Source organism: Vulpes vulpes, chromosome 10, assembly GCF_048418805.1.
Source record: "Vulpes vulpes isolate BD-2025 chromosome 10, VulVul3, whole genome shotgun sequence".
In the NCBI taxonomy this organism is placed as follows: domain Eukaryota; kingdom Metazoa; phylum Chordata; class Mammalia; order Carnivora; family Canidae; genus Vulpes; species Vulpes vulpes.
Genome location: NC_132789.1, coordinates 66820463 through 66847753, shown reverse-complemented (window position 1 = coordinate 66847753; position 27291 = coordinate 66820463). Strand labels below are relative to the sequence as shown.

General features: G+C 35.1%; 1 protein-coding gene across 2 annotated transcripts in view; it reads left to right on the top strand.

Annotated features, from left to right (window-relative positions):
* The window catches only part of C10H12orf50 (chromosome 10 C12orf50 homolog), a 33497-nt gene extending 11012 nt beyond the window's left edge, over positions 1-22485 (top strand). The window contains exons 3-12 of one of the 2 annotated variants that reach the window (XM_025992341.2): positions 8558-8716; positions 9154-9231; positions 9313-9426; positions 11739-11849; positions 13243-13350; positions 15278-15394; positions 16877-16981; positions 17243-17446; positions 19252-19344; positions 22460-22485. In XM_025992341.2, the coding sequence (XP_025848126.2) occupies positions 8558-8716; positions 9154-9231; positions 9313-9426; positions 11739-11849; positions 13243-13350; positions 15278-15394; positions 16877-16981; positions 17243-17446; positions 19252-19344; positions 22460-22485 (1115 nt within the window). The remainder of the gene's footprint in view (positions 1-8557; positions 8717-9153; positions 9232-9312; positions 9427-11738; positions 11850-13242; positions 13351-15277; positions 15395-16876; positions 16982-17242; positions 17447-19251; positions 19345-22459) is intronic. The other variant, XM_025992342.1, reaches the window with a different exon arrangement.
* The last annotated feature ends 4806 nt before the right edge of the window (positions 22486-27291 follow it).

Genomic DNA, 27291 nt, shown 5'->3' with positions numbered 1-27291 from the left:
TTCAGGGCTGCATAGTTCTCTGTTGTGGTGGTGGTGGTGAGGTGTTGTTGAGAATGGGGGTGGGGACTATCTTATGCATTATAGGATATTTAGCAGCATTTTTGGCTCTTACCCTTGAGATGCCAATAGCATCTTCCTAGTTGTGACAACAAAGATACATCTAGCCATTGCCAAATGTTCCATAAGGGAAGGAGTAAAATCATTTCTGGTTGAGAACCACTCTGCTAAAACAATGAGCCAAAAGCATAAACAAGATTTTGAAAAATAGGAAATCCAGATGTCAACCAACAAATGAAAATGTGTTCAATTTATTAGTAATCAAGGAAATGCAAAAGGAAATCACTTTGAGATATAAAGACATACCCATCATTTTGGCAACAATTTTAATATCTACCCACTGTTAGTAAAACAAAGGGCATTGGGAATTCTTGGGCACTGTAGTTAGTTTAAACTGACAGAAGCACCTTGGAAAATAGTCTAGCATGATCTCATCAAGAAAGAGTTATACATAATTTAAACCAAACAACTCCATTTTTGAAGCATATATCCTAGAAAAATTCATTCTCATGTGCAACTGGATACATGTAAAAGGATGTTCATTGTTTGGTAATGTCCAAAGGCTAGAAATTACCTAAATGTTCAATAATAGTGTGATATATAAATAAATTGTGGGACATCCATTCAATGGATATTATACAGTAATGAGAATGAATGAATAAAAGAAATATGCAAGCAAGGATGCATCTCACGGTTACAAGTTGAGTGATGAAAGACAGAAAAAAGGATACATACTCTTGATTCTATTTATAAATGTTCAAAAATAAGCAAAGTTAAGCTTTATTTTTAGAGATGCATACATAGAAATGAAACTATAAGGAAAAATACAAGGTGATTATTTTTTGTGGTAATAGAGAAGGAAAGTGATATAAAGTACAGAGGACAGAGAGGGACTGTTATTTCTCGACTCAAGTGTTGGCTTTGTGTTTATTACATACATATTTCATGATTTGTGCACTTTTCTGCATATGTTATATTTGACAGTTCTCAAAATATAATAAATACTTTAAACATTTCTTTAAAAATTAAAAGAAATCTTCCCTTTTCCTAAAATTACTACTTTCATTTTCTTCCTTCACATTTTTAAAAAGATTTTTATCCACTCATTTAAGAGAGAGAGAGAGACAGAGAGAGTCACATTAGTGGTGGTGGGGGGGTGCGGCACAGGGAGAAGGAAAAGCAGACTCCCCACTGATTGGGAAGCCTGACATGGGGCCTGATCCCAGGACCCAGAGATTATGACCTGAGCCAAAGTCGGATGCTTAACCAAGTGAGCCACCCAGGCACCCCTTTTCCTTCACATTTTTATCCTAACCTAATATTTTTATGCTTGAGTTTATTGATCACCTGTCCAATTTAAGTATAATAAAATGTATGTGTAAGTCAAAATCTAAATTTTTGGGTTTTTTTCTATGACAGTAAGTCTCCACACTATGGAATCTCATAGTCATTAACAAGTTTTTATAACATTTCTTTAGGGTTGTTATTATTAGAATTATTATTAATACATAATTTATTAAAACAACATAATTACATTGCACACTTTGATAATTACTGAACATAAAGTAGACTTTTATTGGAAAAGTATCTATTAATGAGCTAATGATCAAAATTATTCTCATGTTTATAAAATAGAAAGGCTTATAGCTAAAAGCTAATACCCAGAACTAGCATATTATTCTAATTTGGCTAAGATAATTAGGAAATAGCTAATGTTTTATAAGCTGAAATAAAGTGAGGATTGATTTTAATAAACATTTCATAATATTATTTGATAAAATAAGTTTTAACTGCCTGGTGGAGTAACAGTCATTTGGAAGAAAATAATTTCAACATATTTTTATCCATGGGTTTTATCTAAGATATCATGAGGATTTGGGAATCCTGTAAATAATTATACTTGAATTTAAAAAAATTGATTGCAGGGTAACTTCCTAAAATGTATTATAAGGAGTTCCATGGATCTACTTGCCAGTGAGGCAATAGTTGGTGAAAATTATATATTAAACAAAAAGTGTCAGGAAATTGTCCTAAGGGCATACAGCAAGTATTTATTTGAGAAAATCTATTGGGGCACCTGGGTGGCTCAGTCAGTTAAGCATCCAACAGAGTAGACAGCTTAACAAAGAAACCAGGGAAAGACACAGAGTTCTGATAAAACCATTGTCATCCCAGGATGATTGTGGATATATCAAAGCTGCATCCTCTGAGGAATGATACCAAGGGCTGTACACTGGGGTAGAAAACAGGTTTTGTTAAAATAGTTCAACCAAGTCATTAAAATATTAAATATCAACAATAATAAACTGAGGGTAAGAAATCAATATCCAGAGTTGCTACAATACATTATCCAAACTCTCCAGTTTTAAAATACTGGGTAAGAGGACAGCCCTGGTGGCTCAGTAGTTCAGCGCCACAGATAAAAATCCAACTATATCAATAATAACATTGAATATGATTAGGTTACAATAGAGTAAAAAGGCAGACACTGCCAGATTAAAAATAAAGATTCAACTATATGTTATCTACAGGAGACACACTTTAGATTCAAATACAAAAATAAATTGAAAGTAAAAGCATGAAAAAGGATATACTATATAAACAATTATAAACAACAAGGAAATAGAAGACTTGAACAACTATAAAAAAACATGACCAGGATCCCTGGGTGGCGCAGCGGTTTGGCGCCTGCCTTTGGCCCGGGGCGCGATCCTGGAGACCCGGGATTGAATCCCACATCAGGCTCCTGGTGCATGGAGCCTGCTTCTCCCTCTGCCTATGTCTCTGCCTCTCTCTCTCTCTCTCTCTCTCTCTCTGTGACTATCATAAATAAATAAAAATTAAAAAAAAAAAAACATGACCAAACAGATATCTATAGAATATTGCTTGCAACAATAGTAAAATACACATATTTCTTTTTTTTAATACACATATTTCTTAAGTGCAAATGGCATAGTCTCCAGGATAAACTATATATATTAGGCTGTAAGGCAAACTTTAATAAATCTGGAATTAGAGGAAACATACAATGTATGTTCTCCAAACATAATAGAATTAGAAATCAATAAGAGAAAAAATAATGGTAAATTCACAAATATGTAGAAATTAAATAACACACCTATAAACAACCGAGATTGCAAGAGTAATTATAAGAGCATTACAAGGAAAATTACCCAATGCTTTGAGATGAATGAAAATGAAGAAACAGCATACTGAAACTCATGGGATGCAAGTAAAGCAGTACTTAAAAGAAATTATATAGTTGTAATGCCTATATTTAAAAATATGGTCTTAAATTAATAACCTAATTTTATACTTTAAGACACTGGAGGGCAGCCTGGGTGGCTCAGCGTTTAGCACCACCTTCAGCCCAGGGCCTGATCCTGGAGACCTGGGATCAAGTCCCACGTCAGGCTTCCTGCATGGAGCCTGCTTCTCCCTCTGCCTGTGTCTCTACCTCTCTCTCTCTCTCATGAATAAATAAATAAAATCTTTAAAAAAAGACACTGGAAAAAGAATTAAGTACCTAAAACAAACAGAAGGAAAAAAATAGTAAAGATTAAGGCAGAAATAATGAAACAGAGAGTAGAAACCTGATCAAGGAAGTCAGTGGAAGCAGTGATAAAACCCAGGAAATTGCAAATCTTTAGTTAGACTAATCAAGGAAAAGAGATAAGACTGAAATTACTAAAGTCAAGAATGAAAGAGGGGAGATATACTGCCAACCTTTCAGATAGGAAAAAGACTAAGGGAATACTATGAACAAATATATTCAAATAAATTAAATAACGTAGATGAAATGGACAACTTTCTAGAAAGATATAAAATGGACTCCAGAAAATAAAAATAGGAAATATGAATAGACCTATAACAAGGAGATAGAATAAGCACTTAAAAATCTTCCTACAAATAAAAACTCAGGTTCATATGGCTTTATATTGAATTATACCAAACATTTAAAGAAGAGTTAATACCAGTTCTTCACAAACTCTTCCAAAAATATAGAAAATGGGGAACTATTTTCCAACTTATTTTACGAGGCAAGTATTTACCTTGATTCTAAAACCAGACTAAAACATCACAAGAAAACTACTGACTGTTACTCCTAGTGAACATGACATGAAAATACTTAATAAAATTATAGAAAATTAAATCCAACATTATAGTCGATAACCCAGTGGGATTTATCCCAGAAATTCAAGGTTGGTTTAATTTTTTAAAAAATGATTTAATGTATTTATTCATGAGAACACAGAGAGAGACAGAGACCTAAGCAGATGGAGAAGCAGGTTCCCTGTGGGGAGCCTCATGAGGGATTTGATCCCAGGATCCCAGGATCATGACCTGAGTCAAAGGCAGACACTTAACCCCACTGAGCCATTTAATTTTTAAAAATCAATTAATGTGATACACCAAATCAATAGAATAGAGAGGAAAAAAACATCATCTAATAAGTGAAGAAAAAGTATTTAACAAAACTCAACACTTTTTTTGTGATTAAAAAATAAATAAATAAAAATAAATAAATAAAACAAACTAGTAGAAGGAAACTTCCTCAACCTACTGAGGATACATGAAAAATCCACAGGTAACATCATACTTATGGTGAAAGACCAAAAGGTTTTCCTTAAGATCAGAAACATTCATGTTCATTCTTGGTATTTACATTCAAGCTAAAGATGTTCATTCTTTCCTCTTATATTCAAGTCAGAGAAATTGGGCAATAAAACCAAATAAAAGGCAATTAGATTGGGGGGCGGGGAGAAATGAAATTATCTCTATACAAATGGCATAATCTTTTATTTAAAAAATTCTAGAAATCATTAAAAAACTATTGGAATGAATAATTCAGCAAAGTTGCAGGGTAAAAGTTAATATATGGTAATTGGTTATCTTTCTATATACTAGCAAGAAACAAACTAAAGATGAAAGGGAAAAACAATAACACTTAAAATAGCATCAAAAATAATAAAATATTTAAGGATTAATTTAGCACAAAAAGTGTAAAAATTATACTCAAACTACAGAATATTGTTGAAAGAAATCAAAGAAACTTAAAAATAGAAAGAATAGTTCATGTTCATAGATTAAGTTTATTGATATAGTGATCATAGTAATACTCCCCAAACTGTGATCTATAGATTCAATATCATCCTTTTCAAAATTCCAACTGACTTACTTGAAGAAATTGACAATCTGGTTCTAAAATATATATAGAAATTCAAAGGACCCAAAATAGTAAAAATAATCTTGAAAATGAAGAACAAAGCTATAAAACTCAACACTAATTTCAAATTCTAGAATTTATTATAAAGCTAATCAAGATCACCTGATACTGGCATAAAAATAGATATGTAGATCAATGGGATAGAATTGAGAGCCCAGAATCAAACCTTTACATCAATTAACTTAGGGTCCACTGACTTTTGACAAGGATTCATAGATCATTCAATGGGGAAAAGGATAGTATTTTCAACAAATGATGGTGGGGCCACTGGATAGATATATAAAGTTATTTTGTACTTCTTCCTTATGCTTTGCACAAACAAATTAACTCAAAATAGGTGAAAATCTAAGGAGTTAGTTATAAAACTCTAATAAGAAATCTTAGGTTAAAGGCAAAGCCTTCTTAGAGGTACCAGAAGAACAAACAACCACTAGAAATGGATTAGATTTTTATCAAACTTAGAAACTTCTGTGTTTCAGAGAACACCATGAAGAAAGTGATAAGACAACCCATAGAATGGGAGAAAATAGGGCTTGTATCCAGAATATATAAAGAGTTCTTTTAACTCAATTATATAAAAGACAATCCTATGGAAAAAAAAAATGGGCAAAGAATCTGAAGACATTTTTCAGATTTACAAGTGGCCAATAAACTCATGAAAAGAGGGATGCCTGGATGGCTCAGTGGTTGAGCATCTGCTTTGGGCTTGAGTCATGATCCTGGAGACCCGGGATCGAGTCCCGCATCAGGCTTCCTGCATGGGGCCTGCTTCTCCCTCTGCCTGTGTCTCTGCCTCTCTCTCTGTGTCACTCATGAATAAATAAATAAAATATTAAAAATAAAAATAAAATAAACTCATGAAAAGATGCTCATCATGCATCATTAACCATTAAAGTAAATCAAAACCACAATGAACAACCATTTCACATTCACCAGGATGATTTAATCAAAAAGATAATAATAAGTATTAACAAGGACGTGGATAATTTGAAATCTTCATAATTTGCAGGCAGGCATGAAAAATGGTACAATTGCTTTGGAAAACATCCTGGAAGTTCCTCAAAACATTAAACATAGTCAGCATGTTTCCCAGCTTTTTCACTTCTAGGTATACACCCAAGAAATGTGAAAACACATGCCCACATGATAACTTGTATGCAATGTTTATCCCTACATTATAACAGCCAAAAAAGTGGAAATAACCCAAGTGTCCATCCTCTGATGAATGGGTAAATTTTGGTATATCTGTATAATGGATTATTATTTGGATTAAAAAAAGGAATATAGTATCATTACAGGCATGGCTAACCCTTGAAAAACCTATGATAAGTGGAAAACATCATGTACAAAACACCACATATCATATGATTCCACTTATATGAAATATCTAGAATAGGCAAAACATAGAAACAAAATGTATCAGTGTTTGTATAGGACTAGGGGTGTTTGGAAGACATGAGGAGTAACTGCTCATGGGAATGGATTTCTTCTTTGGAGTGATCAAATGTCCTAAAATTGATTATGGCAATGATACACAACTCTGAATATACTAAAAACTACTGAATTACATATTTATATGAGTAAATTGTATGGTATGTGAATTATATCTCAAGGAAACTTCTAAAAATGTGACTCTAAAATTTACTGTTTTGAATGTTCAGTGAAGCTTTTCTTTGCAACTAATGACAAGTCTTGGGAATATATGTGGAAAATAGCTAAAAAGCTTTATTTAAAGCCATGGTTTTCCTTTAGAGTTTCTACTGATGCTCTTCTTCAATCGAGGTCAAGAGGTTATACATTTTTAAACAATAGTCCAGATATGGAAGAAGCAAATTTTTTCAACAAAAATTCCTAACTACTACCACACTCTACTATGCATTTGAATTTAGAAAATTCCAACATGGACCCCAATAACACTTTTTCTAACACCTTGTGTATTTGTTCTCTGTTACTGCTGGAACAAATTACCAGCAACTAAGTGGCTTCAACAAATCATTTGTTATTTTGTGGTTCTGTAGTTTAAAAATTCCATGTAGACCTCTCTGGATTAAAATTAAAGTTTCTCTAGGGCAGCATTTCTTTTGAAAACTCAGGGAGAGATTCTGTTCCCTTGCCTTTTCCAGTTTCTAGAAGCTTTCTGTATCCCATGGTTCATGTCCTCCTTCATCTTCACAATCAGCAATGAAAGTTAAGACCTCCTCTCATTACATAACTTGACCTAGCTTCTGTTGTCACATCTCTTTCCTGGCTTTCTTCCTCTGCATCTCTACCATTTATAAAGACCCTTTGGATTATCTTGGGTCCACCTGGATAACTCAGAACAAACAATCTGCCAATTTTAAGGTCAGATGATTGCCTTAATTCCACGTGCAGCCTTAATTCCCCTTTCCCCTATAACCTAATACATACACGGGTTCTGGGGATTAGAACATGGACATCCTCAGGGGGCCATTATTCTGCCTACCATATCATGATTTTCTCCTGATAGCAAATTGTATAAATTAAATTAATGTAGAAAACCCTATGGGTTTTGGGGTAATTTGGTTAATCAATAAAGGAGGATTTCTCTTTTGGGAATTATAGTAAATTCTGGCATAAGTGAAGGATATGCCTTTATCTTATAAAGTGGTGGGAAGGCTATTGTGAACTCAAGCCTGTTCTTAGGCTAACCAATTTTAGGGGAAAAAAATAAATGTGGAAATTGGGGATCTGGAATAGGATTTGTTGCTTTCAAATTGTTGGGATGGCATACCTACCTAAAGATTTCTCATAACCCAGGACCCTAGTTAGATGATCATTTGGGGACACCGGTTTCCAAATGTGGCTGATTTCATAATTACCTTAAAAAATGGAATTAGATTTCTAGGCTTTAATCTAGACCTGCTAAATCAGAAATTCAGAAAGTGGAGACCCAAAAGATGTTTTCAATACTACCTATATATATATATATATATATATATATATATATATATATATATATATATATATATATATATTTGAGAGAGAGAGAAAGAGAGAGCGCAAGTGGGTGGAGGGGTAGAGGGAGAGAGAGAAGCAAACTCCTTGTTGAGCAGGAGCCCAACATGGGGTTCCATCCCAGGACTCTGAGATCATGACCTGAGCCAAAGTCAGATGTTTAACCAACTGAGCCACCAGGTGCCCCCAATGAGATACCTTTTAATAAATTGTGCAGTAAATTAGGACAGTGTTGATCATTGAACATGCACATAATATGTATCTTATGAAGACTGAAATTTTGCATTTTCTCTGTAGATATCACACCACAGAAAGAAACTCAGGAAGGAATACCACCCCCGACCCAGAGTCAGGAACCCCTGAAACCTCAGGAGAATATATCACGACCCATTCACCATCCTTTAGTTTTAAAAACTAACTTTGAGGAAGAAGAGGAGGAAGGAGATGAACAAAATGGTTAGTAAGGCTTTTCTCAGATCTACAATGCACATTCAAAAATCCTACTATGTTTTTTATATATAATTTTAACTGTTAGAGGCTTATAACGTAATATATTAGGCTGATTTTGGTAAGAAAATAGCTTCGAATTAATTAAGGATATTAAATTCATTATGTTCTAATTTGTTCTAAGTCTCTACATGCTTATAATCATTTAGACTGGAGGGTTTGTTGTATGATGGCTGAGAGATAGATCTCATTTAAATATACACAGTTGCTTAAACTGATCATTCTAGTATGTGAAATATAGTGATTAAAGACACCAGTATGCAAGATTGATTTTAAAAATTAAAAAAGAAATCCATGAGAACAATGTCTGGGATTTTTCATTCTGATTTATGTGTTTTCATATTATCTGGCTTTGGACAATGTAATTAAAAATATATATCCTATAGATGCTTCTAGTTTATGGACAAAGACTCCTGAAGAGATTGAAGAAAAAAGAGCAATAAAGGAGATGTGTTATAAATCTGGTAAGAAATTAGACATTTGTGGATTTTCTAATATTTGATGTTACACATTTACTAACTTTTACTTTTCTCATGGGAGATTAGGTGAATACTACAGATTTCATACACCTCCAGATATTTCATCATCAAAAAGCATAGCCTCAACAGCAGACAAAGAGTTAGAAAAGCCTTTGGAAAATGGCAGTGAATTACAAGAAGGTAAGGAATGAAAGGGCAGCATTTTAAGGTGATGTATAAGAGATACTTAGTGTGATAGGCTGTGAATTATTTAGTAAGATGTACATTAGAGTTAAATGATAAATAATACATCAGAATTGAGAGTGAGAAGGAAGTGCTTTTATCAGATGACCTATATTTAATATGAAAAGCTGTTATTAATGTAATTATGCCCTCCCAAAGGAGCTATAGAAGGAATAGACTTCATAAGCGCATGATGGCACTACACCCCCAGTGCAGTAATTCTGTAAATAACTTGCTTTTACCATTTATTTTTCTTTGCAAATAAATCTCCCTGTAAAACAGGTGCATATTTTTCTCTATGAATGGAAAGGACAACCTAGCCATAGAAGGACAAAAGAGAGATCACAGAATGACATTAGTGGCAGAACAAGGATACATTTGTTCATTGAATGAGTGCCTTTTGTGTACCAGGCAATTCCAGAAGCAATGCAGGTGGATTATTCCAAGGCTGGGCCTTTCAAGGATCTTATGTTTTGGTGAATCTTATTTTAATGTCGGTAAATATTTTGCCCTTGAAGGCAAGATAACATTTTTTTCTGGCTATAGCACCAGAAACTCCGAGAAAACCCATGAGATTTATAGTTTATAAATCCTGAGATTATATAGTTATCTTGCCATTAGGATGAGCTGAAAGACTAGATTTGAATCCTTTTCTCTCCCTAAAAATAAAAAGTGATAGTTGGGAAATCTCCCAAGATCAAGATAAAGGTAAGATAGAGGATCAAGAGTATGATGCCTGCTGTTCAAGTACACATGTGGCAAACTATTTAAACATATGGCAGTAGGTGGCAGCAACATACCATTAGATGTTAGAACGATTGGAAAGCCTTAGCTGATAGGTGGGCACCCAACCTAAAGAAAGGCATATTGCCTATATTACTTAGGGAAAAGAGAAAACAAATAAAAAAGAATATTACTTAGCGAAAAAAGAAAACAAATAAAAGAAGTTAGCAATGAATATAAAAATGGTAGATTATAAAGATAATTATATGTCCTTTCACTTTATATTATGGTTTGTTTTTGTTTTTGCTGTTTTAAAGATTTTATTTATTCATTCATAAGAGACAGAGAGGAGAGAGAGAGGCACAGACTTAGGCAGAGGGAGGAGTAGCAGGCTTCATGCTGGAAGCCCAATGTGGGCCTCGATCCCAGGACCCCAGGATCACACCCTGAGCCAAAGGCAGACACTCAACCACTGAGCCACCTGGACGTCTCAACATATTAGTTTTTAAAGCCTTTTATTTTTAAATATTTTCAGTTAATTCATGAATAGCCTTCACCAAATTTCCCCAAATGTCAGCATTTTACACATTTGATCTTATTTTTCTTTCTTTTCTAATCCATTTGCATAAGTTGCAGATACGATGCCCCTATATAACTCTTATGTAACTTTAGTATAAATATCAAAATCAGGAAATCACTACTGATACCATATTATTTATAGATTTTTTAAAAAGACAAACTTCACCAGCTGTACCATCAATGTCCTTTACAGCCAAATGAATGTTTTCCTGTTTTTTTTTTTTTTAATTTTTTTTTTAATTTTTATTTTTTATTTTATTATTTATGATAGTCACAGAGAGAGAGAGAGAGAGAGGCAGAGACACAGGCAGAGGGAGAAGCAGGCTCCATGCACCGGGAGCCCGATGTGGGATTCGATCCCGGGTCTCCAGGATCGCGCCCTGGGCCAAAGGCAGGCGCTAAACCGCTGCGCCACCCAGGGATCCCTGTTTTCCTGGTTTTGAATCCAATCCAGAATCATATGATGCATTCAATTATCATGTCTCTCTTATTCTGCTTTTAATAGTTTATTTTAGAAGAAAATTATCTAGAGGTATATAAAATTGCTAAGAATTATTTAATTATCACAATATAATTACCATTTGTCAGTAGTGGACTTTAATACTTTTTACTCAATTTGTTCATAAGTAGATATAATCAAAAGAAATATTACAAAATTCATTATATTAAGAATATATCAAATAAATATACACAGATAATATTAGATTGTTTAAATTTTTAAATTACCATTTCACGTATAATCCACATAGGAAACTAAATTTGCTTGTTATTTTCTCATAATTATAAAATTTTCTTAAAATTCATATATTTATAAATTTATTAGTCATATCACTTTGCAAACAATACTTGCATTAGCTTTTAGACTTTTTACTATCATCATGAATTCTACTGTAGGCTAATGTAAGCACCTAATGGCTCCTGGGGTGTTTTTTTCTTTTTCTTTTCTAACTTTTTTCTTAATTTTTTAGGGGATGGTCTTACAGTTCCAACAAAATTTAGCCTATTTGAAAGGCAAGGTGAGATAAAAGCATCATTGGATAGGAAACCAAGGACTGACATTGCTGCTTTTGAAAATGGAGGTGAGTTAAGTTAGTACTGGTTGATTCTGAATATATCACCATTTAATAAATGATCCTGAATTTCCTCTCTCATAACTAATTTTGTTTTTTCAAAATATTTTTGACATTTTTATTGTTGTCTTTGGGTAAGGAACTTGAGGCCTGGAACTTTATATAATTAATTGCCATAGATGAATCTCTATAGGGGAATGTCTGACACATGATACACACTTTGTGAATATTTGTAGAATAAATGATTTTATGTTTAAACAATTGAATGACTGGATGAATGGAGACATGTATGTAGAATTTACAGATGACTGGAAGTTAATATGCTGGGTCAAGGAGTGAAATTCAACAAGGTAAACTCCAACTGTGATACACACAAAGTCTTGCATTTTGTTCAAGATATTGATAGTAGATTTTCTTCAACTGGGAAAGACTCGACATGATACAGATTGTGAAGAAAAAGCAAATTTTCTTTGTTGGTTACAAGGTTTAAAAATGATTCAATAATGGCTGTCAGGTACCAAATAGCTCAGGCAAACTCACGGTGAATTATTAGGAGTAGTATAGGAAGGTAATTAAATGTGGTAAGTCATTTAAAGTACTCAGTAGAGTGTGTGTCTGACATATATATCAACTATAAATATCAACTATTATTATAGTAGTTCTACTGATTTCTGTAATGGTAGTCCACATATGTGTGTCATTTTATTTTTTTAAAAGATTTATTTATTTATTCATGAAAGAGACAGAGAGAGAGAGAGAAAGAGGCAGAGACACAGGCAGAGAGAGAAGCAGGCTCCTCACAGGGAACCCCATGCGGGAGACCATCCTGGATTCCGGGATCACAACCTGAGCCGAAGGCAGGTGCCCAACCGCTGAGCCACCCATGTGTGTCATTTTAAAAGAAGGTTACTTGAAACTAAAATTTTATGTTATGAAAGGGTAACTTGTATGGTGAAGAATCTGGAAATTAAGTATATAAGTAATATTTTAAGCAATTATGGATATTTATCTTGGAAAATAGAAGAACTTGAGCATAAAACTTGCTTTCATATATCTGAAGATACTCTTAGTACCACTGAAGGATGGTAAAGAGTAGAAGTAAATTAAAGTAAATTAAAGGAAAATTAATTATGTTGACTATGTTAATTTTTGCAATTATCTGTATGTAAGTGCAAATACTATACACATATATACATATATTAATCTAAATATATGTGGTAAGTGTAGAGATGTGGGTGGTTATCACTGAGAAGTGTTAAACACTTCTGGGAAGTTAAACAAAACTGGGAAGTTAAACAAAACTGGAAGAAGGTATATTATAAAGAAGGATAATCTTGTGTTGGAAGATAGTCTTGTACAGCTTTCTGCTATCATGGCCACTGACAGTAAGGTATTGTTGTAGGAGGTGACTGTTATGTTCCACAAAGGATCATATTTCTTGGAGTAGATGAAAATGAAGCTTTACCTGAAGAGAAGGAAATCACCATGTCAAAATGTTCAAATACTAAAGGTAATGAGCCATCCTATAATTTTAACCCATTCATAATCTGGATAGATATGTTAAATACAAAGCTTGACACTTGTAGTAACCAATAGGAGAGGCAAGGTAATAAATAAAAACATACACTAAATATAATGAATAGGAGTCAAGAACTCTAAGGTTTCAGTCCTAGTCTATCCTTCATTGTTTGATCATGAGACCATCTCTTTTAGCTTTAGTTTCCTTATCTGAAATATTGGCCTGTTGGACTATGTAGTTTCTAGGAGTCTTTTTAGCTCTACAGTTACTTGGTTCTGTTAAATAGAAAACCAAATCCTCTTTAGTTTCTTTTTCCAACTTCAAATACTCAGTGTGATTAGATTTTCTTAGAAGGCTTTGTGAACACTGAAGGGTATTAATCTCATTTTGACCTCTATGACATTCTCATGTTATAATTGTTACTAGTCTGTGAATAATCAAGAGATAAGACAAGAAAATCTATCCTTTATAGTTTTTTAAAAATATTTTGTTCATTTATTCATGAAAGACACACAGAGAGAGGTGGAGACATAGACAGAGGGAGAAGCAGATTCCTTGAGGGAGCGCCACGTGGGACTCGATCCCAGGACTCTAGAGCCATGCACTCAACCACTAAACCACCTAGGCATCCCATCCTTTATAGTTTTATAATCTCCTTATAACATGTGTAGAATTCTCCAGCTGGTACCTTTCTGCTGGGCAGCTCTCTTAGGCACAGTCTGAAAGTGTAGCTGTCCTATATCTAGAGGGCTTTATATGTTCTCCCTCTAAATATTAACAAATTTCATCTACTATTTTCCCCACCATTAAATAAATGTTCTCGGGATCCCTGGGTGGCGCAGCGGTTTGGCGCTTGCCTTTGGCCCAGGGCGCGATCCTGGAGACCCGGGATCAAATCCCACATCAGGCTCCCGGTGCATGGAGCCTGCTTCTCCCTCCACCTGTGTCTCTGCCTCTCTCTCTCTCTCTGTGACTATCATAAATAAATAAAAAATTAAAAAAAAAATAAATAAATGTTCTCAAGAATAGGTTGAGGTCCTTGTGATCAAATTATTCTTATGGGAAATGACATGGAAGTCTCTGTTCCTCTCTCTCAGAGATGGAAATATTTTGCCCAACCTATCAAAAACACAAAAAACAAAAAAAATTCTAACTATACTAACACTTGCTTTATTCGCATGTGACTGTTTAAGTTTAAACTAAAATGAAATAAAATAAAATAATTCAGTACTTCAGTTACATTAGCTGTTTTTCAAGTGCTCACTACCCACATCTGACTAGTGGCAATCTTTTTGTACAGTACAAATTAAGGCCATTTCCATCATTGTATAAAGTTCTGCTGGGCATACAGTCCTTCTCCAAAGCATAGAACACATGAAAGTTGTCACATTTAAATTATTTCTGAAGTCTTTTCTTAAAGATTTTATTTATTTATTCATGAGAGAGAGAGAGAGAGGCAGAGACGCAGGCAGAGGGAGAAGCAGGCTCCATGCAGGGAACCTAACGTGGGACTTGATCCCTGGTCTCCAGGATCAGGCCTTGGACTGAAGGCAGTGCTAAACCACTGAGCCACCCAGGTTGCCCAATTTCTGAAATATTAATTGAAATAAGTGCATCTGATTTAAAATTAATAAACTTATGATTCTTCTATATGATGGTATTAAAAATATTACCACAAATACATAATTTATATATTGAAGATAATGTCTGTATCTTGGATTTTTAATGTTTTGTTAGTGACAAATTTTAGGGAATCAATGTAGTGATTAGGCAATTTCAATGATGAATTATAAAAATTAATATACATCTATATTTTTTAAAGAGGTATACCCATCATATAATGTTTGAAAAGTGATATACCAACTGAAAACTTCTTCTACTAATACTGACATTTTATTTTCTTAATTTGCTTTAAAAGATAACAAGGACAGTCCTCATCCAAAGCGTTCCCTAACTACCCGACTAGTACCTACAACGCATGTATTAAATGCTACTGAGAATATCAGTATGAAGTGCAGAGAGGACCCCTCTTCAAGTGAGACATTAGCTCTATCACTTTTTGGCCTTAGATATATTTGTCTTATCATGGATTTGTTTTGCTTATTTGAAGTAGAATTTTTAAAAAGAAAGAAAAAAGGATGGTTTGAAAACTATTCAGTATTAAGAATTAAAAAACAATATTCTTCTACTAACTCTGACAACGAATTGTGATGTAGGTCCTAGTAAATTATATACATTCCCACTAGTTTACTTTAGGTATTAAAATTAATGATATACTAACTTCTCTTGGAAGATTCATTAGTATAGCATTTTTAATTTAACCCACAGTGAGATACATTGACAGGTTTTTATTATGTTTTGGATTATTTTTCATGATTTGGCTTCTTCATGCCATTCAGTTTGATACTGAGCTACTTCTCTTGATACAATTAAGACTCATGAATCTTCCTGTTTCCTTCCTTCCTTCCTTGTTTTCTTCCTTCCTTCCTTCCTTCCTTCCTTCCTTCCTTCCTTCCTTCTTTCCTTCTTTCTCTTATTTCTTTTACTGAGCCCTTGTAATATTCTTAGATCCCAGCCAGGCACTGAAGAGGGCATGATGGTTTATTCCTAAGAAGCTCAGTTTAGTGACATTTGTTAAAAATATGGTTTCCAAATCCTTGGAGCTGGAGCTTGAGAGTAAGGGTGAAGCATGATGTTTGGAGAGGACGTGGTGAATCAGAATTCAGACAATGCTTAAGTTGAACTTCAGACCTAGGGCAAAGCCAGATTTATTAGTCCACTATATAGAGCTAATGTAATCTACATAGTGAACTTGTTCATTTTCTCCATGCAGTAGTAACTTCCCAGGATCTGTTCGGGATCTCCACACAGAGAAATAACAAAGAATGCCCCTGTCTACTAAATTGTTTTAGAATTCTCTGGAGAAATGTGCCTTAGAAATTCCTAGAAAACTGAGCTTGTATATAAATTTTTCAATGTAAAAATATGCCAGTAGAAAGTAAAAAGCCTTAGCACTTACAAATTCTAATTACTTAGACTTGTTTCACCAAACTAACTACACACTCAAATTCTTAAAACTTAAAAAAATGAGGCAATTTTCACTAAAGGTATTTTTACATTAATCCAACTTCTTAAGAAGGAGATTTATGTTCAAAATAACAATTCTAAAATTATTTAAAAAGAACATAATGAGATCTATAATTATATTTGGAATGAATTTTATATTCTTTTAAGCAATTTACATATTCCTTTGGGGAAGAGCATTTTTCTCTGAGGAATGCTACGTATTGAAAGTTTTCTCATCAATGAATGTCCAGGATAGCTGTTTTTTTTTTGGGGGGGGGGCATGCTTTAAGAAATAAGTCACCCTTTGTTCTAGAAAGTAAAGTATTAGACTAGTGCATTTATTTTTTTCTCTTGCTTGACATGTGAATGCCAGATATGTAATTATCACCAAGAGTAATTTTCAGATGAAAGCATCTCTTTAAAAACTGTAAAAATTTGTATCTTCTTCAAGTGAATGATGTCCAGCCAGTGAGGAAGCCTCACTTTAAAGGTGTGAAAAAAAGGAAATGGATTTATGATGAACCGAAGAATTTTCCTGGCTCAGGAATGCGGAGAGGTGAAGTATCTATATATTTGATATTTCTAAACTATACTTTGAAAAGAAATTAAATATAAAATAATATTTCCTACCTGAAAAACAAATTACTGTTGTGCAACCTGCTATTTTAGATGTCAACCCAAACTCTTATATATTTAGTTCTTTTAGCACACATTGTCTTCCATAGCGCTATCAAACATTTAAGCAGCAGTATGTTATTTATGGGTATGATACCGGTTTGTATTATCCTTTTTTCCGTATCTCCCCTTTCCTTTACAGCAGTACAGTCCCCAAATCCCAAAAATAAAATGAGTTACCATCGCAATAATAAAAACAGAAATGCTGAGAATGCATCATATATCCACGTTCAGAGAGATGTTATCAGGACTGTCTCACTGAGTGCACCTCCCCGCAGCAGGCCCACAAATGGGTCCTACAATAAAGTTGATGTTAACAAGGAACCCAAACTCAACCTCTGTCCAGGTAAGACTCTTTTCTTATGTGATTTATACATGTCCATGATTTGCATCCCCATGGCATTATGTAATGGTCTAGCTAATCTTCATCACTACCGTTCCCCGCCTTCTGTTTCTAGGCCATCACTACCACCAGGATGGCTTAGAAAACTGGTGAGAGGATTTATTCCATGAGCAGGAGAGCACATGGCTTAAAGACATGTTAGAAAATGTGTTGGGGGATGCCTGAGTGGCTCAGTGGTTAGGGCGTTTGCCTTTGGCTCAGGGTGTGATCTTGGAGTGCTGGGATCAAGTCCCACATCGGGCTCCCTGCATGGAGCCTGCTTCTCCCTCTGCCTGTGTCTCTGCCTCTGTGTTTGTGTGTGTGTGTGTGTGTGAGATGAATAAATAAATAAAATCTTAAGAAAAAAAAAGAAAATGTATTGGGTGCAGATGTCTAGACATTGAACCTCCTTAGAGTTTTGTCTCACAGCACTGCACTTTGTTCCCTCTGAATAGCTTTATTTCTCTCTGGGGATTGTATTCAAATGGTTGACATTTTCTTGTTCCACTAACCACGTTGTTCAATCATCACTTTCAGGCTCGCCTTGGCTTTTCCTTAAGCCTTCATGATTACTTTCTGAAAGGGTTAGTTTGGGGGTTAACTACAATATTTTTGACAACCTCTCATCTCTCCCACCATGTGCAGATTGCTTCTAAATCATGTCATCATGTAATAGGCAAGGTCATGGTATATGTCAGGAAGTACAAGGCCAAAGGGAGGAGGGAACTAAATCTTTTCCTCCTGTTTCAGATGAATTTTGCTCTTTTTGAAGTTGGGTTTCAGCTCTCTCAACTTAACAAAAGGCCACTTAATTCCCTCTAATTTCATGTTTGTATTTTCCTGTGTTCACAGTCTAGAGTTCTGAATGTTGTGCACTTTCTGAAACATAAGTAAAAATTCAATGTCTCGCTTAGGTCATTTCTTTTATAATTTAAATAGAAGTTAGCTTTATTTGTCTTTCTTCTGTTTGTTTTAGAATTAAAAGATAAATGGATTTATATATAAAAATAAAGATATTCTTGGGTAAAATAGTCTTTCAATTATTACTATTATTATTATTTGCTGTGAGCGAATGGCTGTCTAGATTTGTATTAAGGTGGTCAGAATTATGCTCACTACTACTTTTGTGCCATTAGTGCAAATGTTAACACAGGAATAAAAACAAATAAATTCTTAGTATTATTATGAACCATGCTTTGAGAATCCTGGCCACATAGTAATACTTAAAAACCCAAATACAACATTGTTAGATAATAGTTCAAATATAAAGTTGTCAGAGGAAAGATATTTAAGAACCAAGTCAGTATATAAAGCTTTGGTTTCCTGAGACACTAAGTTCACTATGGTAGAGTAATCCCTGACATAATGGGAGTCAGTTCATGGAAGGTAAAAGGAATTGGTGGTGCCTTCTAGGTATTTTCTTCTTTTTCTTTCTTTCCTCTACAAGAATTAGCAGAATTGTATGGTAAAGCAAGGCAATGAAATATTTTGATCACATCCAGATATCATACTCTCTTGTAGCTTAGCCTCATGGGAGAGAGCCTTATTTGAAGAATTGGACAGCCAATTAAGAGGTACATAACCATGTTCATTGATAACATAAGTGGTCTTAATAAATTCACTTGGGTCCCTGATGCCTTAGCTTTGAAATGCTAAAATACATTACTTAGAGAATAGTTTCACCTCTGAGATATTTGTAACATTGAGATACTCTTGGAATATGATTTAACGTTATAAAATATTTAATTCCTGTCTTCTTTTCTTCTCAGATAAATATATGTCAACATCATATAATGGTTCAGCCTGGCGAAAAAGAATTCCTTTTTCAAAAACATATTCAAAAACTGAAAAGATATATGCAGGTAAATGTTTCTAGTAATTTTAATGTGTCATTCTAAAAATGGATGACAAGTTTTTAAGTTTCAGGGTCAGGAAACATATTTTAGAAAAAATTAGAAAATATTCATGATGTTTATGAACACAATTACTTGGAGTTTAGTAGATATCTTGTCTATTAGCAATTTAATTTTACTTTGTTTTATTGTGTTTCTCCTTTGTCTATCTTTATGGTATCAGAAATCTTTCGATATATTTCTCTCCTTAGATATAAAATTAGCAGTTGGAGCAATCTTATGTTAATATTCATTATTTGTTGAACTACAAAGCAAATATATAAAACTACATTTTGACACAAAATATTAAAGCCCTACTATATCCACCATGGACAAATATTGGCTGGTGCAGACTAACAGAGAACCTGAGATGTTTCCAGGCCAGAAGGCTCTGAGTGACTATGATATTCCCCCTTGTTGTGCTCTGTTTTCAGGGAGAGTATGCAAATCCTGCGTATCTCCCCAGGGTGGAGGTCTGAAGCCAATCTGACCTCAGGTGGTTCTTTTGCTAAAAAGCTTGATGTCTTCTCCAAGATTATCCTGGGGCTGGTACAGTAGGTTTGGAAAAACACACAGGATAAAATGGTTTCAGTTACTCCAGAAAACTGAATCTTTCAGAAAAAGTTCTAAATAGGGAGTTCCTACTTATATCATTAGCCTAGAGCTTTCAGAATAATCTGAAATCCATAAACTCTTATATGAGAGCTTCCTGGAATGAACCTGAACACATCCAGATTAGAAACTGTATACTTTTCAAAAAACAAGAACAAAAACAGCTGATATATTCTTTAGTATTTCTCAAAACTCTTGATTTCAACTGTGATGTTAGTTGCTTTTCTTTTTTTCCCATTTCTTTCCAAATCATATTGTAGTCTAAGAGAACTCTGTTACAGTGCTATTTCATTGGCTATATTTTCTCTTAGCTTTTTGTGGGTTTTCACATGTGATTGCACTTAATTTTGGGGAGAAGAAGATGAAATGTTGGTAAAAATCCTGGATAAAAACTACAAATTGTTGAGCTGCATCCTTTTCTTCGGTGGTTTCCTTGTGGGTGTGATATTATTTGGAGTATTTAAGGATGAACTCTTCATCCTTGCCCCTATCTTGGTGACTGCTCTTGTATCCCAACAGCCTTCTCCTTTCTCATCCCAGGTAGTTAAATAATGAATCACAGAAGAATGTGGGGGAAGGATGAGGCACTTCAGAGCATGACACATGTACCATCCATGTATGGCACAGGAGAGGAAAAGTGACACAGGATGTGAGCTTATTAAACTAGTTTTGTTCAATCTGTAGAGCAAGGAGAGGGAGAGTATGAAGAGGTATCAAAAGACCAGATACAGTGTGGGGCTACTTATTCTAATCTAGTTCCCTTCTGCTCTTCTCCCCTCACATCCAGCTATGCCAGGACTCAGGGGTAGAAAGTCAGTGATGGATTTCCCTTTGAAGTTTATAAGACTTTGAGCATAAAGAGGATCTGCAATGCACTTCCCAAATTCAGCCAAGGGAGAAAAACTTTGGAGAGAATTTATCAATGTGATCTATTGGTGGGAGTGTGGGGAGCAAGCCATGTCTAACATGAGAGAGGGCTGGAGAGTGCTTCTTGAGATTCCCAAGCTCCAAGTTTGCTTGGAAGGATCACATATTCTGTAAGTTCAAGTGAAACAGTTCATGGGAAAGGGCCAGTGGGGCTAAATAGTTTTCTGACTAGGGCTAAAGGCATAGCATCAGAAATATGCCTTTGGGTTGGGCCCTACTGGAGGGGAAAACTCAGTCAGAATCTCAAAAGACTGCTCTTCCAGGGATTTGATTATAAACCAAATCATCCACTCGTTACTTGTGACTTGAAGTATTGTCTAAGGGCAACCAGCAATGACATCACCTGGGAGTTTGTTAGAAATGTAGAATCTCCATATCAGACGTACTAAATTAAAATGTGCATTTTAACAAGTTTCCCGGGATGATTAAGATGCTCATTAAAGTTTGAGAAACCTTAGGCTATGTTGTCTGGACCACCATTCACCAGCCTGGGACCCGGGCCTTGCGGAGACCCGTGATTGTTGAGATATTGTCTTCCCAGCTGTCATGAAGCAGCAACCATTCTCCCCTGTTCCAACCCTAGAAATTAGGATAACAGTAGGGAGATGGGAGAGGGAGGGACAAGAATCCTGAGAACGAATTTCAAATCTGAAGATGGTTGAAATGTAAATGTGAAATGACTAAGTAATCACTAATTTGGACTAAGTTTATGTGCAAGTGTATGTGTAAATTTTCTACATCAGGCAGAATGAGGACTTAGATTCAAGGAATTAAATAGAATTATAAAAATAGTTTTCTTATTTACTTGAGCTTTTGACTGGGAAATCTGTAACCCTTAAACTATCCCTTCCCATTGTTGTTGTCATGATTAGACTAGAGAAAGATGAGCTTGTGTTTCCTCCCCTGCACTTCCCGCTAGGGCACAGAGGAGAGATTTCAGCATTTCCCAGTGGGCAGATGGACTGCTGGAGAGAGGGGGGGGGGGGGGAGAAAGCACAAGCTGCCACTAGCCTATTCTGCTAAGGAATATCTCAGAGCCAAGGCCACAGAAGTGTAAATGGGCAAGAGGAGCCTTTTGGGAAAATGTTGTCAGATGCTATGAGGATAATGCAGCAGGAGAGGAAAATGTGTGGGAAGCAAGGAAAGGAGCTGAAGGCGATTAGAGATGTCAGCCTTCCCTTGGGGGCCACATGTCCTTTCTGATAAGGATATGGCTGGTGTGACTGGAGGTGCCTGTCTCTGTAGGATGAAGCAGTCATTCTGTTCACTCTGGGTGCACCAAGGTACAGCCCTTATATGTGGTATCATTTCCATCCTTTTTCATCCCTCCATCCAAATTCAAAACACAGTAAGCTTTGGAAAGAAATGGACTTAGTTTGAATAGCATTTTGAAAATATATGAATTAAAACAGTGGATTTAGGACTTAGGTTTTGTTTTGCCTTTAGATTTATGGTAAGTAATTAGCCAAGAAATGCAGAATGTTGGTATCCCGAAGAATGCTGAAAAGGAAAATAATTTAAGTATTTTTTTGTGTTTTATTATTAGAGCCAAGAAGAAATGGGAGCAAGTAAATCTGGAGGTTGAGAGAAGAGAAAAATGAGAAAAGAGAAAAGTGCCAGATATCCTCTGATTTACAATCAAAAATGAAAATTCAAAGAATGAGATATTCAAGTACTCCATACTATATACTGGGTAGCCAAAGATGATAAAATGCAAATTCTGAAAATAAGATGCAGGAAGTACATTGTGCTCTTTCAAAACTGATAAAAATGCAAATTACAAACAGCTGCCTGTGTATTTATATAGGTCTGGAATTCATTCGATGCATTGCCACAAACATTTAATAAAATTTAAAAGTTTGACAATTAAAATCATTCTTTACTTGTAAACAAAGTTAGATTGCACAGATTGAGAAGTGAAATTGTGTCTTTGATCTCTGTTTTGCAACTTTATAGAAGAAACCTCACATTTTCTTTCTCTACCTAGATTTGGAGCTGAGCCCTCAGTGATAATAACAGATAAAGTGTAAACAAACCCAATGAAGTCTCAGGGTTACAGTTTGGTGATGAGTATGTTAGAGGAATTCCAATGGAAATGCACTTTGATGTGTTGTAAAAAGAAAAAAAAAAGATTGGCTTATTTTGCAGGGCAGTGCTGAGCAATGTCTTTTAGTTGGCAACTACAAAATCTGCCTGCTGAGATGTGTGAGATTCATGACTGAAAAATAAACATTTTCCTACCAAGAACACAAAAATTATATGATCATATTAAAGAAAAAGGATTTGTAAAAGGAAAAAAAGTGAATTAACAACATGATGTCTAAGAAGTATTAGTGAGAGTTTAAGGCTTTAAATAACTCTAGAAGTATAAATGCTTAAAATGAAAAGAGACACATCATTTGAAAACTTATTTCCATTTCTTCTGTACTTGTTTAGAATAATAAAATTTTAATTCAAAGAAATTCATCTGCAAAGTGACTGAAACAAAATATTGAGAATTTATTCTTTAAGCTTAAAGCCTAGTATGACAGTAATATATGTAATTAACTCTTCAATAGTGTTTTTGTAAGTTTGTAGCATTTGTACTTCTGAATTTATTCAAGTTCGGAATTTTGGGACACCTTTTATTTATATTTACACACATCTTGTGGTTATTAGTAGCCTCTTGTTCAGTATTTATGGGGGGCTCATCAGAGTTTAAGCTTAGAAATATTTTATTTTAAAACATTTTGTAGATGTAATTCCAGCTTGTAGAGTAGTAAGTCCTAGTTTCTAGCTTCTAATGGTGCTCTGTCTACCAACTTTCAAAAGCATGGGGATATAGTCATTTTGTTTTCATAAATAGAGTGGACACAAATGAAAACTGTGCCAGAAAGATATCTTGGTGAGACAGATTTGAGCAGGATGTAAGAAAAGAGCTAGGCTGAAAAAGCTGTCTAGATGGAGGCTGATAGGAAACATCCATAACTCCATTTAACAGATCTATGTCCTTCTAAAAGTTCATCTAGTGGTGGAGAAGGGATGGTTCTAAGAAGGCAATTCAAGATATCTTTCTCAAAGTATAGATTCTTAGTGTGTATATTTATTACATGAAAAATGCTGAGGACTCAATGAGGAATGAGAAAAATCTGAAAGAAGACTCAAATGTCATTCTCCTGAATGTGTGCATGTATTATTCCTGAACAAATGGACATTTTTATTATGATAAACTTTGTCTAAGAGGGCCATGTGAATGGTGGCATTAATGAATTCTGTTTTTATATTTGTGATTTATGGAAAAGGCATGGCTTAAATGGGGTAAACTAGTAACCAAGAAAGAAGAAGATAGCAAGCCCCCAAATTAGAAAGGCTAGAGGATGACAAACATAAGTGGACAAACAAAAATATAGTAAGCCAGCGAGCAGTTAAGCCTGCTGACTCCTAAACATAAAAGTAAGGCATTTAAGCCTAAGTTAATGATGCCAGCAGTAGAGTTGCTTTTCTGGCAGTTCCAAAAGCTTTCAATGAATTTGAATGGGTGTATAATGATTTTACTCTTTTCAAAACATAGCAGTAATAAAAATTTTAACAAAAATAGCATTTATTCAATGCTTAGTATATTAGTTTGCTAGGGCTCTCATAACAAGACGCAACAAACTGTGTGGCTCAAACAACAGGGATTTGTTGTCTCATAGTTTTGGGGCCATAAATCTGAAGTCAAGGTGTTGGCAGCATTGGTTCCTTCTGAGGACTGTGAGGGAGAATATGTTCTTGGCCTATCTCTTTGGCTTTGTAGATCTGACTTCTTGTTGTGTGTCTCCACATCATCTTCCCTGTATGTAATGTGTGTTCAAATATCCTCTTTTATAAAGGCATGAGTCAGATTAGGAATCACCCTAAAGACCTCATGTTAACTTGATTGCCTCTATAAGGATCCAATTTCCCTGTAAGTTAAACTTATGAAGTACTAGGGGTAAGGACTTCAGCATGTGAATTGGGGTAGGGGGCATGTAAAGATGTCTCCTGGACCCTACCAAGGTGAGGGGATAGGTCTTAAATGACAAGTCCACTCTAACATTTCCATCTCTCTAAGCCTTTGAATTACTCTAAGCCTTTGAATTACTTCCTTTACAGTAAACCAAGGGATTTGGTATTTCTAGCTCACTCACTGGGCCACCTTTTAGTCCATATTCAAGCCAGCCAGCCAACCAACCAACCAACCAACCAACCAATCAACCAACCAAACTATTGGAGCCCTTAATAATTCCCTGAGCTGTGACTTTAAAAGTAGAACTTCTGCTTAGTGGGCCCATATCAACACATTCATTGTGATGTAACTTTATGCTTCTTTCACCATTATTCTACATTTTTAATATCCATTCCCACACACAGTTGCAGGGTTTTTGTTTGTATAAATTAGCAAACTCAAGTTGCTCTTTTGGAGTGTGGTGTACTTCCTCATGGGTCATACTTCATACCTCACCTTTAGTAGCCTGCTTGGACTTGAGTCTAATTGCAGGTCTAGTAGCAAAGAGCAATGATGGAGGTCAGACCTGAGGGAAATCAGCATTGTTTTACATGGCAACTCCCTCAGGTAATCTCAGATGGGGGTGGTGGGGCTGCTTCTATCGGGGTTGAGAGGTTAATTCTATTAGCCAAGACTCATCAGAATGTAGGGCCTCAAATATCTCTAGCTTCATGAGGGTCTTCCCATATCTCTCCATTCCAACTTTCAGATGATGTTCCTCCTCAATCTATGCTGTCACTTTAACTGAATAATCTGTGAGCCTGGGGTTTCAATTTGTGTTGCAATTCAGTGGTTCACAGGATTAGATTATGAGTTTGTTTCTCAGAAATCTCAGCCTTAAAAAAAAAAAAATAGAAAAGAAATCTCAGCCTTGTGTCTAGGAGAGGAATCTTTTTCCAGGGAAGCTTTCAGATCATTTAGGTGATATGTGAACTCGGAATTCAAGATCCTTGCCTCTCATAAGTGTTTGATTATGAGTATACAATGGTGATTTTTTTGTGTATTTCTAGTGCCATATCATACCATGGATGATCAGTGCTCTCTTTACTACTAAAAATAGAGTTATTAGAGTCTTTAAATCTAATCAGATTCGAGAACAAGTTTCAGAAATCCCAGAACCAATTCAGAAAACTCCTTTTTTAAGATTATGTTCTTATAGAGCCACTCTTAGTACCAAAATCTGTATTGGAGTTCTCCAGAGAAACAGAACCAATTGAATATATTTTGTATAAATACATATTTCATTTGATTTTTGTTTTTTAAATTAATTTATTTAAAATTCAATTTGCCAAAATGTAGTATAATACCCACTGCTCATCCCATTAAGTTCCCTCCTTAGTGCTCATCACCCAGCTACCCCATCCCCTCACCCCCCTTCCCTTCTACAACCTTTTGTTTCCCAGAGTTAGGAGTCTCCAATGGTTTGTCTTCCTCTCTATTTTTTCCTCACTCAGTTTCCCTCCTTTCCCTTATAATATCTTTCACTATTTCTTATGTTCCATATGAGTGAAACCATATAATGATTTCTCTGATTGACTTATTTCACTCAACATAATTACCCTCCAGTTCCATCCATGTTGAAGCAAATGGTGGGTATTCGTCCTTTCTGGTGGCTGAGTAGTATTCCCTTGTATATATAGACCACATCTTCTTTATCTGGTCATCTGTCAAAGGACATAGTGGATCCTTCCACAGTTTGGATATTGTGGACATTGCTGCTATAAACATTGGTATACAAGGGTCCTGTCGTTTCACTACATCTGTATCTTTGGGAATACATATCTATTTTATAGATTTATTTTTTGAGAGATTTACACTAGGCAAGGACTCCACAGGACCATGGAGATATATCTACATGGAGACATGCTCCTCCTTCTATAATATGCTCTAGTAGCACAGATGCTAGATTTCACTCTTCAAATCATCTTAACGCCATTTCTTGGACTATATAGGTCTCTCCCCTAAGACAGAACTCCAAAGAGTGAACCTTGCTATCAAAGGGTTGGAGAAGGGGAAGCTATTTTCAGGGTGTTAATGGAAGTGAAGAGTGTGGGTTGTCCTTTCCATACAAGTGTATGGGGTCTTTTGAGTTTTCGGACATAGCAGGGAATGTAAAGAAAAGAAGAATGCATCTCATTCCAGGCAGGAGTGTGAGGCTCTTCAAGCTTCCAGTTTCTAGTACAGAACTCTGAGTTGTCCCAGAATTCTAAACACAATCCTGGTCTTCTGGTTGTTATGTAGGGTTATTTCTTAGCTTAATTTATAACTTTCAAATACTTAAATAAATAGCATGTGAATCTTCATATCTATTCTTGCCTAGGCTCTGCAAATATTAGAGATATTCAGCACATACATGCCAAAAAGCAACAATA